A 15,053-nucleotide genomic window follows, 5' to 3' on the forward strand; every position below is an offset into this window, starting at 1 on the left:
TGAGGAAAAATGTCAAAACCATCATTTTCAATTTCTCTTAAAGACACATATGAAGTTTTCAGCAAGATGGAGATAATGATTTAATTATCGCCACCTTACGGCTATCTGCAACTTCTAAATAAAAAAGCTTATGAAAAGTTGATGAGAAAATAAGATAAAAATTTTTATGCTTCTATGGCTTTTCGTGATACCTGGATACTGTGTATTCCACAACCCTAAGAATGTGGTCATGAGGCCCGATAGCCCACCGTTCTTGGTTGGTGGTATAAGACACATACAACTTTCCATTTTTCTTGTAATTGGGATGGAATGCGAGGCTTAGCAGTCCTCTTTCATCTCCTCCCTGCAGTCAAATGAAAAACACAAAGAATTGTAAAGTTAATTATGTTCTTTATTGTGTTTCAACTGGAACCCCAAAAGAGTCTCTTTCTTTCTTCTGGATAATCTTTGCCCAACCTCTTTTCTTTTCTTCCTTGCCTACTGCACAGAAAAGGATTATAAAACATTTCACTTTGTGGAACTCTTTAAGGGTTAGAACAAGACAATTGTCTTGTGTGGTTATCTATGCGCAAGAGTCTTACACCACTTTTGTCGAGTGATTTGTGTATGTACTCTTGGGATGCTAGGAAGACAAGTTTAAGTGCTGTGAAGAATTCTTTCCTGGGTTACTAGGTTGCTTGTAGTTCATAGAAGACAAATAAAAAGGTTCATAATCAACAGTCACTTCTAATCCAAGTCTCCAAAACCTAAAACACAGTGTGGGCTGCCAGCTCCCACTGTCTTGGCAATATGTTTAGAAAACAGTTAAATTGCTTGTGTAATATGTAAACCTTTGCTTTGCCCTGGAGGCATCTACATCAGTTGTCACAACGATGGTGGTCTGTTCATCATAGCTAGGTAATAGGCAGCCTTGCCTTGCCTATCTATATAGAAATAAGACATTGTTACATGAATCCCTTCGCTGCATAGGGTTTTTCTTTACAGAAGGATGAAGCAGAGGGAGGGGACTTAAAGGCCACGGCTGGGGAAGGAGTGGGAGAAATGTTAGCGAGGAAAGGGGACACTAGGAAATTAAAGAAAAATCCCAAACAACTTTCTTGTGTTATTACATGAATGTCAAGGATTGTATACATTAGGCATGCCAAATGCTATAACAATTAAAACATCATCATGTTCTTAAATAGAAAGGCATTTTATCTTTATTTTCTGCTAATTCAACTTGTTGAAATTCAATATGGTCTCAGCCTTTGTTTTATCCCACAAGTAGTCTAGGAATTTCTATAATGAAATCAAAGTAACTAAAATTATCTAGATCAGAGCCTTAAAGTTCACATACTAGTAAGCCAGGGAGCACTTTCTCGGTGAAAAACATGTCATAGAAATTGAATGCTACAACTGCTGATAGCACATCACCTTATTTATTCCATTAAACATCACGACATACCCTATGGCAAAATGCTACGAGAATTTATTCCTTCTCAAGTATTAGCAGAGAAAAACAAAATTTCTAATACTGCAACCTCTTCATAAGGTCATGTTCAGTCATGGAATCACTCCCATGTTTTTATCCCCCACAGAACAGTATATGTTACTAGCAAAGCATAGAACTGTTTGTAGTTCTTATTTTACATGGCATTCAGAATTGAAAGCTTTAGGCATAGAACTTTACTTTTAATAAACATTGATTTGTTTCTTGGCTTAGGGAAAATGTTTTTAGATACAGATCATCCAAAGTAGAATATCCAAACTTTCAGAGCATATAAATATTAAAATGGCTGCAAATATCACAGAACTACCAAATCATTATTTAAATGTCAAAAAGTCAACTTCCATTACAATCGGTGTAATTTTAATTTTAATCACAAAGGTAAAACTCTAATAACATATATGAATGACTCTGTTTTTCAGATTATCTTGTTCTGATGATTTTAATACTGACTGATGGTGCTGTTTTTCTTCTTAAATCATCATTAAATAAAAATCTCTTGGCTTTCTTATGAGACACTGGAAGCTAGGATATGTAAGTACAATTTGACTGTAGAGAAGCCACTGAACATTTGAACCTTCTTGATGGATTGTCTAACGAGGCCCAAGGGTGGGATTTCGTTTGTGATTAATTCCTCCCTCAAATATATTTCCCTCTAAAGCTGTGAGTGCAGGTTAAGTACTGCATGCCTGCTTCACAAATGTTTGTGTTCCACGATAAGCAGCTTTTGTTGAAAGTAGTTCTTTGTAGTTTTTAATCAAATCATCAGAAATGCAATTTGAATTGGATAGCAACATGTTTTAAAACTGTGCTGCTTGCTTTTCAGGAATTAGGAATGTAGAATTAATGCACTGTAGAAAGACAGATGGGAAAAGAGATTTAAACAAATCCACAAGTGATAGAAGACAATTGTTCACTTTAGAGATATTATCTATCACATGAATGACTTTGGGAGCATTTTTGAAATTTATTAAAGTGCCAAATATGGAAACAGAATGAGACTTGTGAATGACAGAGAAATAAATCAAAAAGGCAATTTATAAAAAGTCAGTAATTCTGAAGTTTTCAGGTAATAGGATTTTACAATTGATTAATCATTACATATGATCTCACTGTTAATATCAACTTCCAGTTGCAAAGTCGTGTTTTCGTTGGGTTAGAACTTGACTACTCTTAAGTCATTTCAGAGAAATACTCACTTTTATAATGACACTGATGAAAACAATTTAATGTATTATGTAAATATCCTAGATTCGCTTGAATCCAGATTTAAAAATGATATAACAGGTTTCCTAAATGTTCAGAAATTAGAAAGGACAGATATACTCCTGGTGTGCCAGTGTGCCAGGAGATTAATGTATCGAGATCTCACATGTCATTTGAATTAGACTTCAGAGTTATGTTGTCTATTTAACTAAAATATGTTACTGACAAATTATGATTTAACTCTCAAATGCAAACCTATCTCAGATCTGGATCATTTTTCAAGGTCTTATGAAGAAATATGTTGATTGGGCACTGAAGGGTTAATTGTAGATCAGGGTCAGTTACGGGCCACACCATCAGAAACACCACCAGATATTTAAGGCCCTCAGGCCCCATAAGGTCACTTCAGCTGTAGTCTTCAACAGGACACTGTTCTAGCCCGAGAGCCTGAACATTGACGCCTGAGCCACGACTGGCAAGCGAACCAGACCTCCCAGGGTCCTGAACTTTTTTCTATTATCTTAGTCCCCTTTGCCCCATAACTGACTGTGTGTGTTCAAAGCCCCATTCTGTTGGTCTGAGCCCCAAGCCCAAAGGCTCCCTTCTCTTCACTGTTTCCAAATCCGATAACCCAGCTTTAGAGGCTCAGTAGAAAAAAAGCAACAAAGCCCTGGTGCCAATATTACTAACTGCTCTTCTTCTTACCCCTATCCATCCTTCTTCTTCAATATGTGTGGTTTTATGGCTCAGAGTATATGGAATCAAAATCATACACTCCTTCCAGAAATGTCAATTATCAAACTGAGTCTAGAGAGCATCTGAGGAGTTTTTATTTCATTCTTGAGCTTCTAGTGATTAGTTGAGCCAAGCTGGATAAAAAGGGAGAAAAACATATTAATAGAATGGCAAATGGAAGATTTGTGATCCAGACGATCATGCCTTCCAAAAAGACACTGACTTCTAACATTATACTATATATTTTTTTGAGATGGAGTTTTGCTCTTTTTCCTAGGCCAGAGTGCAATGGTGTGATCTTGGCTCGCTGCAATCTCCACTTCCCGGATTCAAGTAGTTCTCCTGCCTCAGCCTCCTGAGTAGCTGGGATTACAGGCGTGTGCCACCATGCCTGGCTGATTTTGCATTTCTAGTAGAGATGGGTTTCACCATGTTGGCTGGTCTTGAACTCCTGACCTCAGGTGATCCCCCCACATTGGTCTCCCAAAGTGCTGGTATTACAGGCGTGAGTAACCGTGCCTGGCCCTAACATTATACTTTTAAAAACTGTTAACCAATTCCAAAATGTTTATCCTTGCCCATGTGAAAAGCAGTGATTTGCCCAAATATTCACATTATAATTGTACTTTATTATTAGCACTGAGCTCTTTGTATGTTGTGCTTCTGGGAATGCACAGACAGCATTGCTAGAACCAAACTGAAAGCTCAAAGGGCAACAAGTAATTTACAAACAAGACTTTACAGTTTCCTCAATTTGGTAATGCTTTAAAAACAACAACCAAAAAAACCTTACTGACTTGAACCACACCCAAACTTCATAGGCTGCCATGAGACCCCCCTCTTTTCTTTTGCTCAGCTCTTCAATGCTATGTCCACTTCTGGACAGCCATACAGCAAGCATAGATGACTGCTCAAATTTGGAGTGTCGAATGATTTGAAAATAATGTTCCCACACTTTGGAACCTGGAGACTAACTTGTTTCAGAGGAAATCATAAAACCCTCTTCAGGAATGTTTAATAAGTATTTCACTATCTGCCATTCTACTTATCAGTGAGCTCTTAGAAGCAATTTCACAGGGTCCACAGAAAATAGACAAAACCCCAAAATGAAGAATGCTGATAACTTGAATGTAAGTATATGTAGATACTTACATTCAAGATATACTTGAATGTAAGATCAGACCTAGTGCTAGAGCTTTGGGATAAATTCTTCCCTGATGAGCAGATTAAAGTTATAACCAATTAAGAATATTCCTCTTCTTTGAATAATCAGAAAGTATTATTTTTTTCTTTTCTTTTTTTATACATGGCTTCCCTCTGTCACCCTGGCTGGAGTGCAGTGTCACAATCATGGCTCACTGCAGCCTTGAACTTCTGGCCTCAAGTGATCCTCTTGCCTTGGCTTCTGACAGCGTTGATATTACAGGCATGAGCCTCCACACTTGGCCCTATGTTTTCCTTTTTAACGAATGTTGTGGGGCAGTATCTTTCACTGTGATACTTTAAAGACATTTTCTTCATATTTTAATGTGGTTAAAGTTCATTTTTTCTGATTTCAGTTTTTGCTTTAAATTTGCCCTAATGTCCTTCAGGAAATGTTGACTTGTACATTTTAGGAAGCATAGTTTTTTCTTAGTGACCTTTTGGTAAGTGGCTAATTTCAAGTTCAGTCATCCACAACATGACCCTATGACATTAAGAAAGCCAAAAAACATAAACTACATAATGTGACACTATGTTCAAGACATTATTTGTTACTGCCTTGTCAGAAAACTTATTTAATATTTATTCAACAAATACTTATTGAATACCTATTATGTGTAAGACATGGTGCTTAGGAGTAAATAATCAATAAGAATAAATCCCTGCTCTCAATGAGTTTATATACGGAAGCACATAACAAAGTATAGTTTTGAATATTGAGTTGTTTCATTCCTATCATACTTTTTTTTTGAAGAGGATGAACAATGCTACATGGTTAGAAATGTGCATGGCCCAGGAACAAGCATTAAAGATAAGAAATAAATACTTTTGGTAACTTCTGACACAAAGGTTAATTTATGTATTAGCACCTGAGGTTTCTCCATTCTAAAACTTGGTAAGAAAAAGAAAAAGAAAAAAAGCTTGGTTACATAAAAACTAAATTACATGAAGAAGTAAGCAGAGTTTCTACAAACAGTAAGACCATCTTGTAGTTTATTTTATGTACATGACACAGGCACACAGGTATGAATGAAGGTTTCTAGTAAAATTCTTGCTCTCTTAATGCTCAAGAAATTTCTAAGAATTCACATAAGAACAGAGTGGTGGTATTTTGAATTTTCTATAAGATATATACTTTTACTATAAGGCAGGCTTTCACTTTTCTTTTATTAACTGTCATTTTCTTGCCTATTTGTTGCTGATATCCATCATGAAAAGAAAAAGAGGACTTGGGACTAACATGGGACCCCCTCATGGAAATCTATGCTTTCTCTTAGACTGGAATTGTTTGCTGATCAGAAATGGGAAAACGGGTTTGTTTGAGGATTGTTAGTTCAAATACGATACCAAATTGTATTCATTTTTTATTGTTGCTATAAAAATTTACCACAAATTTTGTGGCTCGAAGTAACAAAAAATTATTATGTTAATTTGTAGATTAGAGCTCAACATGGGTCTCACAGATTATAGTAAATGTTGGCAGAGCTAAGTTCCTTTCAGAGGTGCTAGGAGCTAATCCATTTTCTTTCATTTTCCAATTTATGGAAACCATCTGCATTTCTCAATTTGTATCTTCTTTCTAGCATCTTCAAAGCCCGAAATGATGGATTGAATCCTTCTCATATCACATCACTGTGACCTCCTTTGTTTCCCTCTTCCACTTTTAAAAACTTGTGATTACACTGAGCACTCCCCACCACCAGATGATCCAGGATAATCTTCCTATGTGCTGTTTAGCCATCTTAATTCCACTGCAACCTTAATTCCCCTTTGCCATGTAAGGTAACATATTCACAAGTTCTAGGGAAAGGACAAGGACACCATTTGGGGAGGGACATTATTCTGTCTACTACATGAATATTTTAATCTGTTTCTATAAAAGGATCCCAAGCATTTATGACTTGTGTCTTCATGGCTATGCCCTACTGTGAGCACTGAAAGAGGAGACCAGTGAAGTTCATCTATAAGTTCACAGGATATACTTAAGGAACACTCTCCCTGTTACAACAAGCTCTTTCTCATAGCTGTCAATACTGAAAGAACAATCAACATTCTTCAGAATGAAGTGAAAGCATCCTTCAGAATTGAGGAGAAGGAGACACCATTTAATAAAATGTGGACACGTGAAACTTTCACATATGAATTCCGTGATGATCAGAACTCCCATGTTAGTCAAATGCATATCCAAGATACAGAGAAGGTAAAATTAAATATACACAAACAACTTCTACTAACTAGAGGACAATCTTTGCATTTTCAGTTAATTAAAATGGTGTTATTTTGCTGTGTGTATAAGCTGTGAAACATTGCAGAGCACTGATTTCTTAACAACTCTTGGAAAAGATAAGGAGCATCACTTTTGAATAGTTCCAAAATTTGAAATTGGTCTTAGAACAGAAGTCAATCCGCTGAGGTCCCTGAGTTAGCTTACGGGAGAAACATGATTTGCTTTTGTGATATAATAAAAAATATGTTTGTTCTTTGTCTCCAGTTCTTCACACTAAGCCTCTAAAACTCTTGGAATTTCCTGAGTGATAGGAATGCCTTTTTTTTCATTTGTAAGGAACTGCTTTAATCACACCTGAGTTTATGCTAATGAGCTGACTATTGGTGGGTTTCTAGATAACTTCAGGATGGGGGCTGGTAACCAGAGGAACCCACCATGTGATTAGAGAATTGGAACTTTTCAGCCCACCTCACAGCCCCAGGGAGCGAGAGGGGCTGGAGGTTGAGTTCAGTCACCAAACGGCCAGTAATTCAATCAATCATGTCTATGTAATGAAACCTCCATAAAACCCTCCAAGAGAGGGAAGAAGAGCTCTGCACACGACTCCCTTCCATTGTCTTTTTCTATGTCTCTCTTCCAGTTGGCTATTCCTGAGTTGTATCCTTTATAATAAACCACTAACAGCAAATAAAGTGCTTTCCTGTGTTCTGTGAGTCATTCTCGTGAATTACCAAGCCTGAAGGTGAGTTATAGGAACTCCCACATTTGTAGTCAGCTAGGCAGAAATGTGGCTAGCATGGGCATCCCCTTTGTGACTGGTATTTGAAGTAGGAGCAGTCTTATGGGGCTGAGCCCTTAACCTGTAAGGTCTGAGCTAAGTCCAGATAGTTTCAGAATTGAACTGAATTAAATCGAATCCTCGGACACATATTGGTGTGGGAGAACTGATGGGTGTGACAGAAAATCTCTCATTTGGTGTCAGAAAACACCCTCAAAAGAACCTGAAAGGTTAGTTAGCCCATTCTCTTTTCTAGGGAAGTGGAGATTATGATCAAGTCTACTGAAGAAGTTAAAGTCAAAGAATACTTCGAATAATTTGGTAGTTCTCTTTTCATTCATAAAATTCTTACTCTTGAACTTGACTTTTTTTCCTCTTAAACTTAAGTTTGGAAAAGACATAAAATATCTTGTGTCAATTTGTAATCCACTCGTTTAGCTTTTCTGACCTGCACTATTCTCTGAGGATAAAACCAGACACAATAAATTGAGGACCTATCAATTCTACTAGGAATTCTCCCTTTTTCATTAAAATTTCCTCTATTTTTCCAGATTTGGTTTTCCTCTAAACTTAATTCCAATTAATGGAATGCTGAGGCTCAACTCGTCTCTTCTCCTTAATTGTGTTTACTCACTGTTTCAGTCATGAATCACTTAACAAATGGGGACACCGTCTGAGAAACGTTTTGTTAGGCAGTTTCATCCTTGTGTGACCATCAGGCCTAGATGGTAGAGCCTTCTACACACCTAGGCTACATGGTATGGCCTATTGCTCCTAGGCTGCAGACCTATGCGGCATGTTACTTTACTGAATACTGTAGGCCACTTAATACAATGGTAAGCATCTGTGTATGTAAACATAGAAAAGGTACAGTAAAAATATGGTGTTACAATCTTATGGGACCACCATTGTATATACGGTCCGTCATTGACTCAAATGTCTTTATGCAATGCATAACTGTGTATAAAATTTTCAAATGCTGGTGGGATACAAGCTCACCTGCATCACATTCCATCACACCTGACAAAGAAATCTGTCCTGCTTCAGATAACATTGAGAGCTGCTAGAAGGTACTTAGCAATTCAGAATTTTTGGAAGTGTCTCATGGGGTATGTAATCTCTGGTATGTAGCAATTGGTCCATATCAAATCTGTGTCTAGGATTTTCAAGCAATTTATCTTTTGAAGGTAGCAGATGCAAAGACAGACTAGAAAAGTATAAATGGGAGAATAAAAGAGATTCCACATGGAAATCATCTACCTGTAAGTCACAATAATTCTCTTTTCTACTCCCTTCAAACAAACTAAATAAATCAGTCATACTAGGTTTAAGTTATAACCTACGCAGAGTCAATATATTAAAAGTGGCTATTTTCTAGAATTTCTAGTTTCATAGCTCCTTCTTATTTCATACACCAAAGATCTTTTGATATTTCCACCTATAAGGAAAAACGTATACACATACTCAGTAATATAACTATTATAGTCACAATATTTTATGTATATATGTGATTTGTTTTATATAAAATTTGTATTTGTCAAATGGAATTTAATTTATTATGTTCATATTACTATTTCCTCCTCAGACTTTTAAAGCATTTGAACTGTGACATGTGATACATCAAGGCATATTAGAGATTGGATTGACATGTACCTTTTATCTTGCCGAGGCAGCAGTCAACAGCTGTGGAAACTTTAATATATGTGCACAAGGAATCCAACATAATATCAGAGAATGGTTTAAACACAAGGGACTATCTGGCTCAATATGCATCAGATGTTAATAATATCCATAGTATTCCAAAGTTCAGTTTTCTAAAATATCTTCTCAGTAAGTCAAAATGCTCTAACAAAATTAAACTGTGTGAAACATCTACTTGAAACAATAAAGTAATAAAATAATAAGCACACAAAAAGCATAAACCCTTCTCAAAAAGAAAATCCTAGCACCAAACACTTTTTTGAAGAAAAAAATATATAGAAATATTGGTGACACAGAGGGAAAGCAAAGCTCTTATTCTGTGCACTTAAGCTAAATGAAAATAATGACGGTTTAACAAAACCACAAGAATAGTCTTGGGAATAAAAAATGAATAAAAATTGCAATTAGAAAAAGCTTTGTAACCTCACTAAACTATTATGAAAACCATAGGTTTAAGACTTGTTGAACCTTAAATTAAAAAAAAAATTCTAGACTGAACTATAAAAGGGTAAAATATTAAGCTAACTACTTTGTTAGATACAACACAATGTTAGATATGTAAATTAGGAACAAGTCTCCAATAGACTGTAAGCTTCTTGAAGGAAGGGACCACATCTTGGTATTTCTGATATCTTACATAGTACCTCATTTACAGTGGAGGTACTGACTTGTTTTAGTACTAGCAGGTTGTACTGAGTTCTTACTGTGTGCCAGAGATTGTTCTAAGAGATTTGCAAGCATTAATCTGTTTAAATCTTATAACAACTCTAGAGTTTCATACTGTTTTATTATCCTTACTTTCCATTTAAGGAAACAGGCATAGAGGAATTGAGTAACTTGCCCAAAGTGCACAAATAGAAGTAGCAAAGCAGAGACTGTGACTGGAAGACACACAATTTGAACTATTATGTTACAATGCTCTACCAAGTATTTCCTAAGTGAAGAAATGAACATATGAAGAAGAGATTGTTTTCTCTTATCAGCACCCATTGTTCATGAACTAGGCAGTTTTGAAACAGTCTTAAGTAACTTGAGTTTCTGAAGTTCTACAGGGGAATAAAATAAAACTCATCCCTCAGTTACTTTAACTTATATATATTACTTTAAATTAAATGACTAGGTCATTTTAACTTACGTAGGATATAGTGAAGTGTATGCCTCAGTTATTTTAACACAAAGGTTAATTTAGGTTTTAAGGTAATGTTGTGCCAATAAATGGGATGTTAAAAAAAAAAAAGAAGCGCTGATTTGTGTAAATTTCTGTGGTATAAATACTCTCACTGAGGCAAAGGAAAACTTCTTGGTAAGTGTCTTAAATCTATGACATAAGGTTGCTCAGATAATCCAAAAAGATGATGAATGTAAAATTACTTTATGCGCTCTAAAGTGCTATTCGAATTGAAGACGTAACTATTATAGTGCACAGAGAAGGAAGAACTATTCTCACATTCAGTTGTTCTATAAAATAATAAGCTTCTTAAGTAGGGAATGTGATTTGAAGTACAGAATGTGAAGTCCTACATTTTGATCAGATGAGGAATGTGTGCACATTATGTAGAAGAAGTATTAACTTGCTGCCTGCCATCCAAAGAACTTTTGGACTTCAGAAAATTACAGGCATGGACAGGCACATTTATACTTATATTTAGCACCAGGCTTACCACATACTTTTGATAAAGATTTGTGTATATCTTTTCAGGAGATTTAGGTGGTGTGTGTTACCAGTGGTTGGTTTATTAACAAATGATTTGTAAGGCTTGAGGTAATCTAAACTTTTGTTTTAAAATTGAAATATCCTTAACTTGGTGATTGTAGAAAGATAGTGTTTTTTCATTTAAAAATATATAAAATTTATACTCTAAAGTTAAACATAAAGCAATTTATTTAGTAGACAAAGATAAGGGGTGAAAGAAACAGACCCCAACATTTGTGTGTTCTCTAATAATACCAGTGGAAAATCACAATATTTCCTTCCCACCAAAAACAAACCCAATGTAAAAATGCACTTCCAAGAGTTGTGATAGAAAGATGTGTGTTTTTGATAGTAGCAACAGCTGTGAAAATTACTTCAGAGCACTATTGACCAATATGACATGTATTTATAGAAACAAAAAGAATACCGAATTTAGATTTAAATTTGGATAATCAATTATAAACTAAAGAAGAATGTAAGATTATTCAAAGAATGTGTGAGAGTATGCACATCCATTAAAATATACATATCCCCAAAGACTAGATGACATCACAGAATAAAGGAAATATTATATGTATTTGGAGAGGTTCAATTCTTTCTTCTCTCAGTGTCTCATGGATTTCACTTTTAGGACCATTCTTAAGTATAAATAGTTTTAAAAAAACTTAAGTTGACAAATATTGAGCAAATCTTGTGAGAAAAGCAAGTAGTTCATATGGAATAAGAAAGACAATTTAGAAAATCCATTAAGTTATTCAGACCCCTTACAATTTATTTTACTTAATGGATAAGAAGTGTCTTTCTTAGAATGACTTGGTCTGTAATAAAGACAAATACATTTTCATATTTTGTTAATAATAATCTTACAAACATAAGAACCACTAACTTTTACAAAAACAAAAGTTAATTTTATGGAGTTACTGGAATATTAAGACTTTTATATTGAAAACAAATGAAATAAAATGGATTTACATGATTTCATTCACCATCTTTAAAGCTAAACTCTCTGAGGCATAAAGTCTTATCATTTTATTTTAAACATTAAACCCAGGAATATAAAGTAAGTTTTCTCGATAGTTTCATGTGATTTATACCTTTTTAGTTTAATTTTTTTTCTCCTGTCAAAAAATGGGAGATTCAGGGCCTTTTCAATAGAAGAAAGAAATCACAATATTAAAGATAAATGCTTAACTGTAGCAAAGGGTACAAAATTGTTTTTAATGAATTTGACCTCTTGCTGTTATAAAGTTTGTTTTTTACGACGTGTGGCTAATATGCCGGTCATGCAGCTAAAAGCATTATCTTCACATCGTTATATAGAAATATAACACTGGCATACTTGAGTTTCCTAGTCATGTTTCACTACTCTTGCCCATTATGTATTTCTATTGTTACTCTAAATAAGAACTCAAATTGACTTATGTAAGAGAAAACATTAAGCAATTAAGTAAGATTATTGCTTTGAAAAGAGACCTTGAAAAAAACCCCAATCGTTTAGACCACCAAGGAACACTAATAAATTTAAGGAAATATGAGGTTTCCTCCATGTGACTTCTCTTGAAGAGTTATGCAATAGATTGCTGGAACTTCAAGGTCATATAACAATTACGGTACTTTAAAAATTACTTTCTAAGTAGAGTTTGTATTTACATGATTTATATGCCATTTAAACTTGCAATTTACCAAGAAGCAGAATCAAATTCTTTGAATCTTTAATATTTTCATTAAGTACTATTTTCCAAAATGATCAAATGCAGAATTCTAAACATTAAAACACTAAAATATGAGAAATCTAAACATTTATTTTTATAGGAAAATTATACTTATTCCAAAATATCATTAGCTGCAAATCAACATTTAGAAAATAAACATTTGCTGTACCTCAGATATCTAAATTAAGAAATTCTTTTTGATATTTGATATCTTTTCTTTGTAATTCTGAATAAAAACTATTAATATATATTTCTGACCAAATGCATCTTCACTATTATATTAGGTGACAATTTAAAATATAAAATTTTGTAATTCCATGTTCTCTATAAGAAAGAAATTATGGTGCTATTCCATTCAGATAAAATAAACGTGGGAACTATATATTATAGATATCAAAAAATCTGGATGAAGTTTAGATTAAAGATAGAAAAGTGATTATAAAATTAGAATAGAATTTATAAAGAAAGTCTAAAGGGAGGGCTTGAATTTCTTAAAGTAACAAACGAAAAAACTCTGAGGAGTACAAATAACCTTATTTAAGTACATGAGGATTTATTTTAAGGAGGACAGTGTCCAGCTGTTCATCTTTTCCATGGAAGTTTCACCAACAGGATAGATTTCAATGAATAAAAGCTCTGCTCCTTTTAATTTTTAATATAATGGAAAATATACTTTAAAAATCTATGATTAATATAATTTTGGATCAAAGGGCAGAATTTGAGGGAACTTCTGATATTAAAATTTCTTGAGACTGTGTTGTTAGTTAACTAAGGGAAGAACCAAACAGTGAAAGACTGACCAGGGTTCTAGTATGTTCATAATTCAACACACGTAGCAGTTTGAAAAAACTGCTGGAAAATTAATGAGTCCCATTCAAATTCCCAGAATCACTATGCAGAGACTAGTTCTTGATTCTAAATAGTAGGGCAAATGAAGTGTTTATAGCGCTTCCACTTTTCTGACTGCCAGCACCCAGTGTCTTCAAAATCTTTAATGTTATGAACATTTATCCTCACTCACTGCACAGCTTTTGCTCTCAGATTCCACCACATCACTCAGTCATCAAGGGGCAGATGTGGTATGCCAGTTGCATCCATGTTTTCATGTGTCAGATTCCTATTCATTCATAGCATGGTGTTTAAGACTATGGGCTCAGAGATCTAGACTATCTTGCTTTGCAACTTGACTCCACCACTTGATAGCTTTCTGACTTTGGGAAACTTATCTTAGCCTCTCAGTTTCTCAGTTTTACCATTTTCAAAATACACGCAGTTCCTACTTCGTGGGTTGTTGCATGGAAAGATAGAAGGATGATCCCTGACAGACTGTCGGTGCTCAAGAAAATTTAGCCATTGTTACAATATACCACAGCCTGGACTATTGTATTCTAGTTGGGGAAAGAGACTTTACATAAGAAAGGCTATACAGAGGCCGGGCGCGGTGGCTCACGCCTGTAATCCCAGCACTTTGGGAGGCCGAGGCGGGCGGATCACGAGGTCAAGAGATCGAGACCATCCTGGTCAACATGGTGAAACCCCGTCTCTACTAAAAATACAAAAAATTAGCTGGGCATGGTGGCGCGTGCCTGTAATCCCAGCTACTCAGGAGGCTGAGGCAGGAGAATTGCCTGAACCCGGGAGGTTGCAGTGAGCCGAGATCGCGCCATTGCACTCCAGCCTGGGTAACGAGCGAAACTCCGTCTCCAAAAAAAAAAAAAAAAAAGAAAGAAAGGCTATACAGAAAATACATATTGCAACTTTGGAGAGGACTATAAAACACAAGAATAGGGTGTTACGAAAAAGAATTCAGGGGGAATGTAATTCAGACTAGAGCGTCAGGGAAGACCTTTCTAAAGAGAGAAGACCTCTCTAAAAATTCAAGTTGAGACTTCAATGATGAGAAAGAGCCAGAAAGGGAAGAAAGGGCAGCATCTACCAGAGAGATACGTTATGAGTAATGAGTGTGATTCTTCAGAAAAAAAGAGAAATGGAAGAGAAGAGTACAAAAATAAGTGTACCTCCTATTCTTACAGATTGTGGAGAATTTCAGGTATCAGAGGGCACACGTAAATATGGTGGAGAGAATGTGGGCTCTATTACATGAGAGTTGGGTCTGAATCCTTGCTTACATGACTTCCAGGCTGCTTGACTTTGGGGAAATAATTTAACACCCCTGACCTTCAGTCTTTTTCTATTGTAAAGGCATTATAGCTTCTACTTCACAATGTCATTTTTTTAAAAATTAAAAACACATAAAATAAAAATTTAAAGTTACTAGTACTCAGACGGCACATATTTATTAATTATTTAGT

The 15,053-nt window shown here is 35.2% G+C and overlaps 1 protein-coding gene across 3 annotated transcripts in view; it reads right to left on the minus strand.

The window, feature by feature from the left end:
• The window catches only part of HHIP (hedgehog interacting protein), a 93,966-nt gene that overhangs the window by 35,546 nt on the left and 43,367 nt on the right, over positions 1 to 15,053 (minus strand). For all 3 annotated transcript variants that reach the window (XM_064383843.1, XM_064383842.1, XM_021666725.2), the window contains exon 5: positions 192 to 343. In XM_064383843.1, the coding sequence (XP_064239913.1) occupies positions 192 to 343 (152 nt within the window). The remainder of the gene's footprint in view (positions 1 to 191; positions 344 to 15,053) is intronic.

The sequence above is a fragment of the Aotus nancymaae genome, unplaced genomic scaffold (genome assembly GCF_030222135.1).
Source record: "Aotus nancymaae isolate 86718 unplaced genomic scaffold, 86718_ANA_hifiasm-v0.15.2.pri h1tg000033l, whole genome shotgun sequence".
NCBI classification, from domain to species: Eukaryota; Metazoa; Chordata; class Mammalia; order Primates; family Aotidae; genus Aotus; species Aotus nancymaae.